This window comes from Peromyscus eremicus, chromosome 3, assembly GCF_949786415.1.
Source record: "Peromyscus eremicus chromosome 3, PerEre_H2_v1, whole genome shotgun sequence".
Lineage (NCBI taxonomy): Eukaryota > Metazoa > Chordata > Mammalia > Rodentia > Cricetidae > Peromyscus > Peromyscus eremicus.
Window position 1 is genome coordinate 59,143,814 of NC_081418.1, and position 16,679 is coordinate 59,160,492.

At 47.8% G+C, this 16,679-nt stretch overlaps 1 protein-coding gene and 1 pseudogene across 1 annotated transcript; both read left to right on the forward strand.

Annotated features, from left to right (window-relative positions):
* The first annotated feature begins 3,736 nt into the window (after positions 1–3,736).
* LOC131906288 (amiloride-sensitive amine oxidase [copper-containing]-like) lies at positions 3,737–5,133 on the forward strand (annotated as a pseudogene).
* Positions 5,134–11,258: 6,125 nt separating this feature from the next.
* Positions 11,259–16,447, forward strand: LOC131905822 (amiloride-sensitive amine oxidase [copper-containing]-like). Its single transcript, XM_059256633.1, is given in 6 exon segments — positions 11,259–12,476; positions 13,005–13,683; positions 14,425–14,710; positions 15,024–15,156; positions 15,416–15,554; positions 16,416–16,447. Coding segments are annotated over 6 exon segments (2,487 nt in total).
* Positions 16,448–16,679: the final 232 nt, after the last annotated feature.

The window sequence follows — 16,679 nt, forward strand, 5'->3', positions numbered from 1 at the left end:
CAGAAGATAAAATCCACACCTGTAATTCCAGGACTGGGAAGTAGAGGCCGCAGGATTTGAAGTTTAAGGTCATCATCAGCTACATGATCAGTTTGATTCTAGCCTGAGTTAAATTAGAGCCTGTTTCATGACTGATGGAAACAGATGCAGAGATCCACGGCCAGGCCCCAGGTGGAGCTCCAGGAGTCCAATTAGTGAGAAAGAGGAGGGATTGTATGAGCAAGAATTGAGACCAAAATTGGAAAAAGCACAGGGACAAATAGCCAAACTAATGGAAACACATGAACTATGAACCAATAGCTGAGGAGCCCCCAACTGGATCAGGCCCTCTGGATAAGTGAGACAGTTGATTAGCTTGAACTGTTTGGGAGGCACCCAGGCAGTGGGACCAGGACCTGTCCTTAGTGCATGAGCTGGCTGTTCGGAGCCTGGGGCCTATGCAGGGACACTTTGCTCAGCCTGGGAGGAGGGGACTGGACCTGCCTGGACTGAATCTACCAGGTTGAGCTGAATCCCCAGGGGAGTCTTTGCCCTGGAGGAGATGGGAATGGGAGGTGGGTTGGGGGGAAGGCCAGGAGGGGGGGAGGACAGGGGGAATCCGTGGCTGATATGTAAAATTAAATTAAATTATAAAATAAAAAAAATATTTAAAAAAAGAGAAAATAGTTCCCCCCCCAAAAAAAAAATTAGAGGAGGAAAGAAGAGGAGGAAGAGGAGGAAAAAGAGTAATAGGAGAAGAACCAGGATGGTGGATGGCCCCCGAAGAACGAAATACTTAGTTTTCTTCTGAAATCCACACCCATGCACAAAGAAGCAACATGCCTTAGCAAATACACACTAACACACACACACACCAAAAAAAAAAAAAATGAACTACACTTTGCTTATTTAAAAAAAAAAAAAAAAAAAAAAAGCAGACTTCCAAAGATGGAGAGATGACTCAGATGTCAACAGTATTTGTTGCTCTTGCAGAGGACCCAAGTTTGGTTTCCAGCACCTACATGGAGGCTTACAGCTGTCAATAACTCCAGTTCCAGGGTACCCAATGCCCTCTTCAGATTTCCATGGCAATCTTATATGCCATGTACATACATACACTCAAGCATATACATACACTCAAGCATATGCATACACTGGTAAAATAAAGTAAATCTTTTAAAAATTTTTTTCAAAATTAAATACTAAGGTCAGAGCTGAGCTCATGTCCTGCTCAGCTTGTACTGTATAAAAGATCCTTCTCTCACCCACTCCTGTAAGCCACCAACTCCAAAAGGGCAAGAGTGTCCAAACAAGGGAAGTGTCCAGGCTGGGACATTTCCTCAAAGTCAAATAAGCATGGGACTCAAGAGTAGGAGGCCAGGACAGTGACAAAACTTCTCAAAACATCCCACGACTATGAACACTGGGGCCAGCAGACAGGAGGACAGAATGCCGAGCCCAGCAGCCCAGCAGCCCAGCAGCTCACAGGCGATGGAGCAGGTGCAGCACGCACCTTTCACTGCTGCAGTCAGGAGATGTTTGCTCTCTGTAGAATAAACACCAAAGTGCCGAGGGGCAGTGAGTGGGACGTGGACAGAGTAAGATCCAGGACCGGGACAGAAAGTCCCTTGGTAGAAGAAGGTTCTAGGCAACTTTGATCAGAGCAGCAGGATACGAACGGTGTAAAAAGCCAAATGAAAAACTTCTTGTAGAGAAGAAGCCAAGAGGAAAATTAGGCCTTTTTTGAGGACACAAGTTGTGTTCCCCATCCTTGTGAGTGGGGCTGGTGACATAGGAACACGTTTTCAAACAGCAGACTTGAAGTGTTGATGATGTTCAGGTTCTGCGCACAGCTCCCCCTTATGTCCCAACGAGTGCCCACGCTTCCCTTTGCCTAAGTCCTGTTCTACAACTGGATTTTATTGAAGCGCACCCACGGTCTCACCCTCATGGGAACTGCTGGATGCACCCTGGTCCCCTGGAATCGGCCCAGCACCACAGACCCCTGAGCCCCACACTCTGCCTCTGTTGCTTTCTCTCCCAAAGGCATAGGAGCTGTGTTGTAGATGTACCAGGCGGGAATGGGCACGCCAAGATCACATTCTCTCTGAATTTTGATCAGTTGTGATGTCTGTAACAGTTACCATCTGTTTCAAAAGGAAGCTTTTTTGATGAGGGGTGAGAGCTTTCATTTACCCAGGGGTATAAGGGTAAGTATTTAGAATACAGTTAGAAATTATATTGATTCAGGAAAATGGCAGTAGTAAGTTCTCCTTTAGGGTCTGTGATCTCATATCCATGGGTAGTTGATTGGGTATACAAGAGCAAGCATGAACTCCCTTCTATTGAGGGAAACTTAAGTCCAATTAGATAGTTATTGGTTACCCCAAGATAAAAATGCCACTATTGTACCATTGGGGATATCTTGCCAGGCTGGTCACTATTGGTGATTCATAGGCTTTACAGCTGGACAGGACTTTAGATTGCTTTTCTCCTTTGGCAGCTGAAATTGAATCTTTTGATGCTGTGAGAGCTAGTCCCCAGGAATGAGGTTTCTGGGTCCATTCCAGCTTGATCCCTCCAAATCCTGCGTCCAAAGTATGAGTGTATTCATCATTAGGTTCTGACCTTCAAGTTGTAGGAGGCGACCAAAAGCAATGGTAGTCCCTATATTATTTTGGGAATCTCTTGGACCACCCTGACAATGACTTGAAGGATGGTATCCCATGTGTCTTAGTCTGCATTCTATTGCTGTGATAAACACCATAACCAAAACCAACTTGGGGAGGAAAAGGTTTATTTCACCTTACAACTTACAGTTCCTCATGAAGGAAAGTCAGGGCAGGAACCTGGAGGCAGATGCTGAAAAGAGGCCATGGAACAATGCTGCTACTGATTTGCCCAGACTGCTGCTCTCTTACGCAACCCAGGGCCATCTGTCTACAGGTTGCACCACCCCCATAAGCTAAGCCCTCTGATATCAATCATTCATCAAGAGAATGCCCTATAGACTTGCCTATAGGCAAATTGATGAAGGCATTTTTCTCAGTTGAAGTTCCTCTTTCCGTATAGCTCCAGCTTGAGTCAAGTTGACCAAAAAACAGCTAGCACCTGTGCATGCCACTACAACTATGTAATATGCAACATAATATACAAAATGTAGTCTTCAGTAACCACATAAAACATTTCCCTTTTCAAACATCCTTATGTCTCTTTCCTCCCTCTGTCCCACTCTCCCTTCTTATATTTCAAACATTAACCTCAATTTCAACATGTATCCCCATAAAAGGTAATTTGTTGCATTAGAAAGGAATTTTGCTGTCACTAAAGTCCTTGGCCCCACTAGGACAGAAGCAGTTTGCAACCCTTGTTGGGCTAGCCTTGGGTTACTTTGACTCATGGTACCCCTAGCTCATGAATGTTGCCCAATTGTTAAAAAACTAAGAGAGAGAGAGAGAGAGAGAGAGAGAGAGAGAGAGAGAGAGAGAGAGAGAGAGAGAGAGAAGCAATGGGAGATACCTAGATAAAAAGAATATAAGAGATTTCCAGAAGAGGGAGGAAACAGGTGGATGCACGCAGGGGTCTGGACAGCACTGTGAACTGTGGGTGAGGACCCAGAGACTCCAACTCTGGCTTCAGCTGGGTAAGGGAGGAAGCACAGTCAGGGGCAACGGGCTTAGAGACAGTGTGCTCTGAGTGCTGGCTTGGAGAGGGAAATACCTAAGTTCTCTGCTTTCTTCTGCTGAGTTCCAGAGCCATGGGGCTGGCACCAAGGAGCTTAGCACTGGGCTGCATGGCCATCATCTTGGTTCTACCGATGGCCATGGCAGAGTACCCCAACTGGATGCTGAACGGCAAGGCCCAGGTGTTTAGAAGCCGTGCACAGCTTCCTGATGAGCAGGCCAGAGATGGAGCTGCAGCCATCTGGCACACAGGCTTTAGACAAGAACTCTGAGTTCCTCATTGAGATGCTGCTGCCCAAGAAGGATGTCTTAGAGTTTCTGGATAAGGAACAAGATGTTCTGTACAAGAACCCCATGTTGTCAGATTCACTGGTGCCCGGGAGTGCCCTAATGTCATTCAGTTGGCTGTAGGGCCTCTGCCATAGTCCTTCTGCATAAGAGAACTGTCCCCCAGGCCAGTGAAACAAGAATCTTGGGCACCCAGACCCATGTCCAAAGAAGAGTATGTCTCCCCTACCACTGAATCAAGGAGGTCAGCACAACCTTGTATTCATTCATCCTTGACACCACTAACTTCTCACTAGAGGACTACAATAGCCAGTCCCTGACCTTCACCCACGTGGCCCCCCACAGTGTGGAGTCTAGACATCGGGCCACCCAGTTTTTCTTGCAGCACACTGTGAAAGACCACCTACTGCAGCCCACAGGGTTGGAGATCCTTATGGGTCATGGGAACACAAATGTCCAGGACTGGAGAGTGGAGCAGCTCTGGTATAATGGCAAGTTCTACAACAGCCTAGAGGAACTGGCTCAGAAATATACAGATGGAGAAGCAGACATGGTGGTCCTTGAGGACCCACTGTCCAAGAGCACAGAGAAGCCATCAATATCTAACAAGCTTAGTGGAGAATTCCCAAGCCTCTTCAACAAGTCTGGCCCCCAGGTGGAACAAACCAATAGTCCCCAATACAGTCTAGAAGAAAACACTGTGCTCTACCAAGGCTGAAGCTGCTCCCTTTGGGAATGAGGATGTTGCCTCCGAGGTCAGTGTTCAAGAGGCTATGGCTGTGCATAGTGAAGACACACCTGCAGGATAGCTGACCAAGACTACATACATGTGTGAGGGCCTGGGCAGTGTCACCCATGAGTCAGCTCCCCTGCAACAGACTGTCCAAAGACAGCCACCTTCCTAGAGTTCATCCACTACTATGATGCTGGTAGTTTTGTCCATTATCCATAGTTCCTCTTCATCTTTGAGAAGGCCATTTTTGACACCAACTTCACAGGCAAATTTGACTCATATGAGGGACTGAATAGACACATGCTCATGCTGCAAACAACTTCAGCAATCTACAATTTTTATTACATCTGGGACTTCATTTTGTGCACTAATGGCATGATCAAAATACATATCTCCAGCTAAGTTCACACCACCCCATACACCAGTCTATACAACCAGAACCACCCGTGAATTCCCCTGTGGTCTTTAAGGATTTCCTTCAGAACAATGAGAGTACTGAAGACCACCAGGTACCAGGCCAGTCCCTCCCTTCCCTCCTCTGGCCTTGTCATGACCCTCTAACTTAACCTGTCCCTAGTCTTAGGAGTATGGCCAGTGTGTGGAGGGCAAGTTCAGAGGTCATGAAAGATGAGCCAACCTCTTTCCAATGGGGCTGAGGTCATCTGGAGGAATTTGTAGACACATCTAACAATGTCCCAACCATAGTGTCCTCCACAGGACCATAGTCAGCACTTCCTTGCCCACTAAAGCCTTTGTCTCTCCCATAGGATTTGGTGGCCTGGGTGACAGTGGGCTTCTTGTACAAGGCTCTTTCTGAGGTTGTCCCCAACATGGCCTCACCTGGAAACTTCATAAGCTTCTTGCTCCAGCCTTTCAATTTCTTCTATATCACCATATCATTTCTTCAAGGACACCCAGGTACAACAGATACACCAGACACTGGATCCTCGGGCACAAGGTCTACCTGATGCCTCCTCCTTTCAACCTCCATAGGACCTACAACCCTGTGTCAAGTGTCCAGTCCCATCTGCTGTCTAATAGTCTCAGAGCCCCACAAGGACAGATAGTAAACCCTTAGCTTCCACCACACCTGCTACTTCCTAGAGCTGTGGAAGACATGGGCCATGTACTAAGATAGGTGACTGTGGAATGGATTCATGCTTTTCTAGTGTACCCCAAAAGACCTCCATGTCCATCCAGGGCAAGGGAAGCCAAACGAGATAATGAATTTTTGTGTTAAATGAGTTTTTCCACTGTGAGGTATTCTGTTCGGATCCCTTTCATGGAAACTCTAAGTGAATTCCCCCACCTCACTGATGGTATACCTAAGGAAGCTGTGTATGTGCAGCTACTTGTGTGTGCATGTGTATGTTCATGTGTTTCCACTCCAGCCACATAATGGGTAGCCTGACCAAAAGCCACCCCTTCCTTTATCCTGTTTTTGCCAGTTGACCAATGGTGCTGTGCATGCAGTAGGGACTCAGTGATTCTTGCTGAGCAGGAGCAGAGGCAGCTGGGGGGCCCACCGAATAGGACACTGAGGAAGCTTCAGGAAAGCCAGGAGAACAAAGGAACAAGAAGGTCACTCCAGGGCATCTTGAGGGGACAGAGGACAGCACCACCAAGAGGTGGGTTGCAGGGAGTGGACATGTCTCTGAGCTGAAGCAGGAAGAGTCACTGACTGCTTAGTTCTCCCTTACCCTAGGGCTCCCTTGCCACTGTGTCCCTCTCCCTGTCACCCACTTACGTCAGAGGAGAGGGTTCTAAACTGCCCTTCCTCATCTTCTTCCTCCTGGGCAAAGCAAAATGACAATTGGAGATAAGAGATTGCAAGGAGGGAGGTCAGCCATGAAGGACATGGAGACACAGGGAAAACATGCTCCCTTCCATAGGACTTAGGCTGTCTAGAATGAATGCAACAGATCAATGGTAGGCAGAGGTGGTTCTGCCACAGGGAAGGAGGGGGAAGAGGCAGGGAGAGCTTCACTAAGAACACTCCCCAACACTGTGATGGCAGGTATCTGTCATTACACACTTGTCAGGATTCACTGGATGCACAGCAAGATGAACTTTGGCACACATTATGGGTTTGGGGTGGCAATGGTTGTGTCTCTATGGCTCAGCAGTTGTTACACATGGACCATACTGGTGGACGCTGACAGTTTGGGGAGGCTCGGGGAAAGCATCAGAGACACAGGGTAGCTCTCTATTCCTCCCTCCTCCTCAAACAGCTATGATGCTAAAACTCCTCTAAAAACTGAAGTGTACAGACCTATCAGCACGCCTGTGTGGGAGGAAGAGAGAGTCACGGGCCTGTTCTTCCCTGGGGAGCTTTAAGCAGCTCATGGTTGCTGGAGTCATAGTCCTTGGTGATGAAGCCACTGATTAATGACCCCTGTCAAGTAAATAGTCATCAAATGTGCTTGTGCAAGCAACCTCATTAACTCGGTGAGCGACAAGAAAAAAGCCATGAAAGCAGGAAAGGGGATTGTTGGGAGAAGGAAGCCATTGAGTTTCCATAGGAGAGGAAAATGGATTGATGGTTAAAGTACATGTTATAGAGATGTGAAAATGTGAACAAACAAATTTTTTAAAGAACAAGAAATCTGAGTTGGGTATGGTGCTGCATGCTTTTAATCCCAACACTTGAGAAGCAAAGGCAGGCATATTTCTGTGAGTTCAATAGATCAATATAGATCTATTAACAAATATAGATCAATATAACAAATTCCAAACTAGTCAGGAAAATATATATATATATATATATATATATATATATATATATATATATATATATATTCAAACCAAAACATGAAGTCTAGGTCTTCACAAGATCTAGCCCATCAGAACCCTGTCATGGAAGGAGGGAGGGCCTCACTGGGACCCAACCTCCCTGAGAATAAGAGAAAGAAACATTTTCTTCAGTGGTGTATCCTCCAGCAAGTTGCCCATAATCATATGTGCATATTCTCTCCCATGCTATTGTAAGCAACTGTAATAAAACTCATTGGGTCACCAAAACAAAAAGATATGAAGTAAAAGAGGCCAGTTGTAAAGTGGACAGGGATGTGCAGCAGTTAGAGAGGAACAGGAATTTAAATATTTTATTTACTATTCATTAAATATATATTTATTTGTTTTATTATATATTTTTGTATATAAATTATATTATGTATATTTATATAATATATTTACTTAAAAATAAATAAATATTTATATATATTAAACATGTTTAAATCAAATCTATTCCCCTCCAAGTCTTTGCCCCATATCACTAATTTTTCCTCTTCATGCGCCCTTTGTTTTTAACACCTACTGGGTCCACTTAGTTCTGCTCATATGTACATGAGCGTGAGATCATCTACTGGAGCATGAGTAGCCTCTCAGGGCCCACATTCCTGAAGGAAACTGACGCTCCCTTCCTCAGCAGCCAACAGTTACCAACAGTTCCTCAGGCAGTGGTGGGACTTGGTCAGCTCTCCCCTACTCATGCTAGGATTTGGGCTGGCTTGATTTTGTGCATGCCTGTGTATGCAGTAACAGCAGACATGAGCTCATGTACTCAACAGTCCCATCATGTCCACAAATACTGGTTCTCTGAAGACTTCTACTCCTTTAGCTCTTACAGTCTTTCTGCTCCCTCTTCTAAGATGGTTCGGAGCCTGGTAGGGAGGAGATGTAACATAGATGTCTCTTTACAGCTGAGCATCCCATGCTCTCTTAATCTCTAGATGTTGACAGGTGTGGGTCTACCATCTACTTCAAAACGACGTTTCTCTGATGAGGTATGAGAGATGCACTAATCTGTGATATAAAGATATGAACTTAGGGGACTGTGTCTATTTAACAGAACAGTAGTACTAGGTTTTTCACTAGGGCCTGTGACCTAGCCAGCCATGGGGATTTGACCCAGTTAACAGAATCAGGCATAGGATCCATCCTGAACAATATAGCAAATTTGAGACAGCCAGGGTTATGTGAGACAGTGACTTGAAAGAGAGAAAGAAAGAAAGGAAGGAAGGAAGGAAGGAAGGAAGGAAGGAAGGAAGGAAGGAAGGGAAAGAAAGAAAGAAAGAAAGAAAGAAAGAAAGAAAGAAAGAAAGAAAGAAAGAAAGAAAGAAAGAAAGAAAGGAGGGGAAAGAAAAGAGCTTCTGGGGAATCACACATGAGATTGTCCTCTGACCTCTGCAGACACACATGTAAGTACAAATGCACCAGTGCATATATGCACTCACACATGCATACATGTACACAGAGAGAGAGACAGACAGACAGACAGACAGACAGACAACATAAAGGGGTGGAATACAGTTTTAAATAAAAGAACTTTATCCAGAGACAGACAGTAGACCCACAGTACAGCTCATAGCCTCCCCTGGTACTGAGTTCACCCACAAGCCTTTTGTCTCATCCACTCCTGTCAGACTGAGCCATGAAAGCATAAGGTAATGTGGGTTCCCTGCACCAGAGCAACAGAGGGAAGTCCTCAGGATGGACCATGTCTATGAGGTCAAACAATCATAGTATCCCATAGGTAGGAGGCTAGGAGAGTGCAAAGGAACCCCCAGACCACAGCCTTGACAGTGATTACCAGGGCCAGCATACACAAGGACAAAATGCCGAGGCTCCCAGCAGCCCAGCAGCTCACAGGCGATGGAGCAGGTGCAGCACGCACCTTTCACTGCCGCAGTCAGAGCTCATTCTCTACAGGCAAAATACTTAAGTGTTGAGGGGCAGTGAGTGGGACATGGACAGAGTTATATCCAAAGTCAACACAGGAAGTTCCTTGATGGGGTAGGATTTTAGCTAACTTTGAAAGTAGATAGGGTATAAATTTGGCAGAGAACTAAGTTAGAAAGCTTACCTGGAAGGAAGAAACCCCAGGAAAACCAGGCACCTTGTGATCACACAGGCTGTTCCTGAGACTTATGAGAGGTGCATAAAATACAAGGCCTTTCCAAACAGAAAGCATCCTTGATGCCCAGTTCCTGTGGTCCATGTCCCTGGTGAGTACCTATACTTCCCTTTGCTGAATTCCTAGTCTCCAAGCCATTTTTAGGTGAAATCCACCCAGGTCCCCGCCCATGTGCCCCATGCTGGTGGAGAACACACAGCAACATGGAACTCTGAGCCCCTTTCTGTGCCTCTGTCTCAACAGGAGAGAGAGTTTTCTCCAGATTTCTGACAATCAAAGAAACTAAAGGCGGTTAACTTGTGACAGCAAGGATCTCTCAGAATCCTCCATCCACCCTGAGGACCAAGCCATAAGCCAGGCCTCTCAACTTCCCCAAACCTGCAGGAAGAAGGAGTAGAGCCAGAGACCCAGAGGAACCACTGAGTGGGATGGCATGGTCAGAAAGAGCCATGTAGGGTCAAGGACAGGTGTGAGGTCACTTCTGTGTAGATAGGTATACAGGAAAGAGCTTCCTGCAGGGGTTCAGCAGCATCCAGATCAGGTTAGCATCTGGAAAAACTGGGACTGGTAACGGTTAACAGCATGGACACAAGAGACAAAGGTTCCATGCTGTATGAACTCTGCATACAACTTGACAAGACAGCTCACCTCAACCACAAGTACAAGGAACAGCATGACACCAGCATGACGAGACATCCTTCACTCTGCAAATACACAGTAGATTCCTGGTGTTTTGGGGGACTTCATTGAACAGTAAAAACTCTGGCCATGCCTTCCCCCATGGATAGAGAGGAAGGCATATCCTGACTTACTACTTGGGATGACCTGGGAGTGCTCAAAAAGCCTTGACTATCCCGCTAGGAGAACAGAGAAGGCTGAGGAGAGCAGAACTCTCCTGATCCTTGCTTCACAGCCTAGACCCAGCCCAGCCAGTCTGCAGAGCTCAGAACCTCCAATGTGCTGAGGTCCACACTATCATCAATGTTCACTTTAAAGAGAAGCATGACCAACATGCTGTGTGTTCCAGAAGGCTGGTGTTGTTCCACACATTTCCATTCACTGTCAGCTTCTTTCTCTCCACAGCCTTAGGGACACGCATGCTACTGCTATGTTTTCCATTTCACAGCTGAAGACAGTGGACGCCCAGAGAATTTAACAAAATGGGCAAGGTCACACAGTAGTTCTTAGTGTTGTGATTTCCCAGGACTTGATCCCAGGCAACTAGAGCCCAGAGCCTGCACATTGAATATCCACACTGAATTTCAAAATGCATCCTGATAAAACTTGCCTTAAAAGGGGAGTTTTGCTATCAGCACAATCTGGTGCCCTTCCAGGATAGAAGTACTTTGTAGCCAGTGAGGACCAAGACTCTGTTGCTGTGGCTCACCCTGTCCCTAGCTGATAAATGCAACCCCACAGAGATAACACTGGAAAAAAAGAGAAACACATGAGTGTTATCTAGATAAGAGAGAGTATAAGAGACTTGAAAATGAGGGGGGAGGAACAGCTACATGCACAATGAGAGGCCTGGACAGCACCGAGAACAGCTCTAGCTTCATCCGGATAAAAGGAAGGAATTCACGTAAGAACTGAGTGCTCTGAGTGCTCTAGCTTTGCGTGGGAAATACCTAAGCGCTCTCTCCTCTGCTGTTTCAGAGCCATGAACCTGGGAGGAAGGAGCTTGGCTCTGGGCTGGATGACTACCCTCCTGGTGGTACAGGTGTCCGTGGCAAGGCACTCCAGGTGGGCACTGAATGCCAAGACCCAGGCGTTATGGGACTTGAGTCCTCAAGAGCTGGAGTGTGTACACAACTTCCTGGTGAACAGGAGAGAGCTGGAGCTGCAGTCATCCAAGGTACTGACGTTGGCCAAGAACTCTGTGTTTCTCATTGAGATGCTGAAGCCCAAGAAGTATGAGGTACTGGATTTCCTAGATAACGGAGCCATGCCGCCCGTACGGGAAGCCCGTGTCCTCATCTACTTTGGTGCCCAAGAGTATCCCAATGTCACTGAGTATGCTGTGGGGCCAGTTGAACAGCCCATGTATGTGAGAAAACTGAGCTGCAAGGGAGGCCAGGAGCTGTCATGGGCATCTAGACCCATGTCCAAAGTAGAGTCTGTCCTCCTCTTCCATACTCTGAAGACAGCCACCAAGCCCTTACAAGAGTTTTTCTTTGATATCACTGGCTTCACACTACAAGACTGCAATGGCGGCTGTCTGACCTTCACCAATGCTGCCCCTCGTGCTATGACCTTCAGAAAGCGCTGGAGCGGGTTTCTCTTGCAACGCTTGGTGAATGGCTACTTCCTGCAGCCCACAGGGCTAGAGATCCTTGTGGATCATGGGAGCAAAGATGTCCAGGACTGGAGAGTGGAGCAGGTCTGGTATAATGGCAAGTTCTACAACAGCCCAGAGGAACTGGCTCAGAAGTATGCAGATGGAGAAGTGGACATAGTGGTTCTCGAAGACCCACTGCCCAAGATTTCACCACAGTACTCAACCTACAAGCCCAGTGCTGAATTCCAAATACCCATCATCAAGAGTGGTCCTCGAGTGTTCCAGCCCAGTGCTGAATTCCCCATGCCTATCAGCAAGGGTGGTCCTCGAGTGTTCCAGCCCAATACTGAATTCCAAATACCCATCATCAAGGGTGGTCCTCGAGTATTCCAGCCCAGTGCTGAATCTCGCATACCCATCAGCAAGGGTGGTCCTCGAGTGTTCCAGCCCAGTGCTGAATTCCAAATACCCATCAGCAAGGGTGGTCCTCAAGTATTCCAGCCCAGTGCTGAATTCCAAATACCCATCAGCAAGGGTGGTCCTCGAGTATTCCAGCCCAGTGCTGAATTCCAAATACCCATCAGCAAGGGTGGTCCTCGAGTATTCCAGCCCAGTGCTAAATCTCGCATACCCATCAGCAAGGGTGGTCCTCCAGTGTTCCAGCCCAGTGCTGAATTCCAAATACCCATCAGCAAGGGTGGTCCTCCAGTGCTCCAGCCCAATGCTGAATTCCAAATACCCATCAGCAAGGGTGGTCCTCCAGTGTTCCAGCCCAGTGCTGAATTCCAAATACCCATCAGCAAGGGTGATCCTCGAGTGTTCCAGCCCAGTGCTGAATTCCAAATACCCATCAGCAAGGGTGGTCCTCAAGTATTCCAGCCCAGTGCTAAATTCCAAATACCCATCAGCAAGGGTGGTCCTCGAGTGTTCCAGCCCAGTGCTGAATCTCGCATACCCATCAGCAAGGGTGATCCTCAAGTGCTCCAGCCCAGTGCTGAATTCCAAATACCCATCAGCAAGGGTGGTCCTCGAGTGCTCCAGTCCAGTGCTGAATTCCAAATACCCATCAGCAAGGGTGGTCCTCGAGTATTCCAGTCCAGTGCTGAATCTCGCATACCCATCAGCAAGGGTGGCCCTTGAGTGTTCCAGCCCAGTGTTCCCCGGTATAGCCTAAAACACAACACTGTGATCTACGGGGACTGGAGCTTCTTCTTCAAGCTGCACTCTTCTTATGGGCTTCAGCTCTTTAATGTGTACTTCGGGGGTGAGCGGATCGCCTATGAGATTGGTGTGCAAGAGGTTATGGCACTGTATAGAAGACACACAGCTGAAGGAAGGGAGACCAAGTACGTGGATGTGGGCTGGGGCCTAGGAGGTATCACTCACCAGTTAACTCCAGGCATTGACTGTCCCAACACAGCCACCTTCCTGGACGCCATCCACTACTATGACAGTGACGGCCCTGTCCTCTATCAACGAGCCCTCTGTATCTTTGAAGTGCCCAAAGGAGTCCCCCTTAGACGGCACTTCAACTCCAACTTCAGAAATAGCTTCAGTTCCCATGCCAGGCTGAATGGACCCATGCTGGTTCTGAGGACAACATCGACAATCCACAATCATGATTACATCTGGGACTTCATATTCCACCCCAATGGCGTGATGGAGGGCAAGATGTATGCCACTGATTATGTCCATGCCACTTTCTACACCTCAGAAGGGCTGGTCCACAGCACTCACCTGCACAGCCACCTACTTGGAAACGTCCACTCCCACCTCGCACATTACCGAATTGACCTGGATGTGGCAGGTAGGACTTGAGACTAGACCCTCTCAGGTACTAACTTCATATTTCCAGTAACTTCCTAACAAGAGACAGGGCTAAGACTCCCTGATAAAAAAAAAAAATCAGCCTTCTTACACCACACATAAGGAAACATCGCTTGCCCCTAAATGTGGGGTGTGCATTCCTCTTGTTGGGTCTCAGTGGAGTGGTGGACAGGGTTGGGGGAGAGGAGTGCCATGAAGGGTAAGAAATGCTACTTTCCAGTACTGAGAGATGACTACAGTGTCACCTGAGTGCTCAGTGTTTCTTGGATAAGTGATATCACTACAGAGGCATGCCATAGCTGTGATACTTGACTTCAAATCCTATAACGGAACAATGTCCCCAACATGGCTACCAGCCCAGATGCTTAGATGCCACCCTCTTAGTCCTACTTGGCCCTCAGAGTACACCTATAGTCCTCATGTCTGAAGAAACACAGGCTACTATGTCTATAGGTTAAGACCCCAGGAAGCAGACTGGAGCTCTAGAAAACAGGCTATGGTCACCCTTCTGACCCACTTGCCATGACGGACCCATGAGCTGTCCTCTAGCTTATCTGTTAAGAGGGCTTGGCCTCCCTTCTTCCTACAGTGCTACCCAGTGCCTGTCCCCAGACCTACTTCTTCCTGGGGGCTGCTGTGGATATGGACTAGCAGGGAGAACATACCAAACAGGAGGAAGTTTGTCCCAGCCCTTGATTCTCATCCTCCTCTCATGATACAGGTACCAAGAACAGATTCCAGACACTGAGGATGAGAGTGGAAAACATCACCAGTCCCTGGACCCGGAAAAGCCAGCAGGTCAAGCCCATACTTGACAAGACCCAGCACTTCTGGGAGCGCCAGGCAGCCTTCCACTTCAGACAGACTCTGCCCGAGTACCTGCTTTTTAGCAATACTGGGAAAAGTGTGCTAGGTCACAGTTGGAGCTACCGCCTGCAGATCCCCTCTATGGCTGAGCAAATGCTGCCCCCAGGCTGGCAGAGCTCACCAGCTTTCACATGGCCCAGGTGGGGCAACTCAGGCAAACTGGTGAGGAAAGCCAGAACTCCCTCAGTGACTGAGTGTGTCATCGGCCTCGTCCACGAGGCCACGTTTGTGCTGGCCTCTGGGTCTGCCTCCTAACACAGTGCAGGAGGGAGTGGGGAGCTCACAGGAATCCTAGCTGACAGCTGGAGGTGGGCCGTCTCTCAGGTTCCTGGGAGACATCACTTTTTCTGGGGCAGCAGCAATTTCTCTATCCTTGGTCCTGAGGGTGTTTCTACGGAGGGGATCAGAGGCAGCCCCATTTCTGGAGCTCCTTGGATTTCTCTTTGCCTGCAGGTACCAGCTGGCAGTGACGAAGTACCAGGAAGCCGAGCGATTCCACAGCAGCCTGTACAACCAGAACCACCACTGGGCTTACCCTATGGTCTTTGAGGACTTTGTTCACAACAATGAAAACCTTAAAGATGAGGTACTGATCCAGTCCCCTTTGCCCACCTCGGGTCTTGTCACTAATCAGTGACTGGAGCTTTCCTTAGTCCCAGGATGGTGGCTGGTTGTGTGGAGGGCAAGTTCAGAGGTCAGGACAGATGGGCCCACATCTTTTAAATAGGCAGAGAAAATCTTGGGAAGTTTAAAAACATATCTAAAAACCACCCCAAACCCAAGGATCCTTGGGTAGCCAGTATTTGGCACTGCCCTGCCCACTGAGACCCGTGTTTCTGCCATAGGACTTGGTGGCCTGGGTGACTGTGGGCCTCCCACACAACCTCCAACCTGAGGATGGCCCCAACATGGCGACACAAGAGAACTCTGCAGGATTCTCGATCCAGCCATTTGATTTCTTCCAGGGCTTCCAGAGATATACAAGCACAAAAGCAGCAACCACATCAGGTACCAGAGCCTTGAGAAGGTCTACTCCATGCCTCCACATTTCAGCTACAATGGGACACACAACCTTGTGTGAAGAGTCTTGTCTGGCTCCTGCCTAGTAGTTCCAGAGCCCCACAGAGGCAGACAACAAACCCTTCCCTTTCTTATCATTGCATGCTGCTGCCTCTTAGAGGCAGGGGAGGCTATGGGCCACGTGCTCAGATGGGCAGCCATGGGCTCCATTCATATTTCCCCATTGCACCCTAAAAGACCACCATGAGCCGGGCGGTGGTGGCGCACGCCTTTAATCCCAGCACTCGGGAGGCAGAGCCAGGCGGATCTGTGTGAGTTCGAGGCCAGCCTGGGCTACCAAGTGAGTTCCAGGAAAGGCGCAAAGCTACACAGAGAAACCCTGTCTCAAAAAACCAAAAAACCAAAAAAAAAAAAAAAGACCACCATGAGCAGGGCAAAGGAAGCCCAGAGAGATACTGGATGTCTCTATTAGGTGAGTTTTCAATGTCTGAGGATCCCTCTCAGGGAGGCTTTAGGGCAGTGGTTCTCAACCTTCCTAATGCTGTAACCCTTTAATACAGTTCCTCGTGGTGTGGTGACCCCCAACCATAAATAATTTCCTTGCTACTTCATAACTATAATTTTGCTACTTTTGTAAGTTGTAATGTAAATACCTTGTGTGCAGGATATCCAATATGCGACCCTCCCAAAGGGGTCGCAGCCCACAGGTTGAGAACCACTGCTTTAGGGGAATTGTCCCAGCTCAATCATGGGCACACAGAAGGGAGTCGCTACAGGGAAATCTAACAGGATTACCCACATCTCACCCTTTGGCCATTCTTCTAGCATCTCCGACTCATTACCAGTGTGTATGCTGATTCACTGTGCGTTGGCTGTACAACAAAACTTTGGGGACAACTGACTTTCCATCTGTGGTGAAGAATAGTTCAATAAACTAGGGCACTGCCCTCTGTGGTGCCGGATGATTCAAAAAGCACATGAGTCTTACAGTCTGTGGACGACAAGAAAACCCTACAGGACACACCAAGTAACAAAGGAAAACAGACAGAGACTAACATGGATAGCATGATATACATAGATATGTGCGTA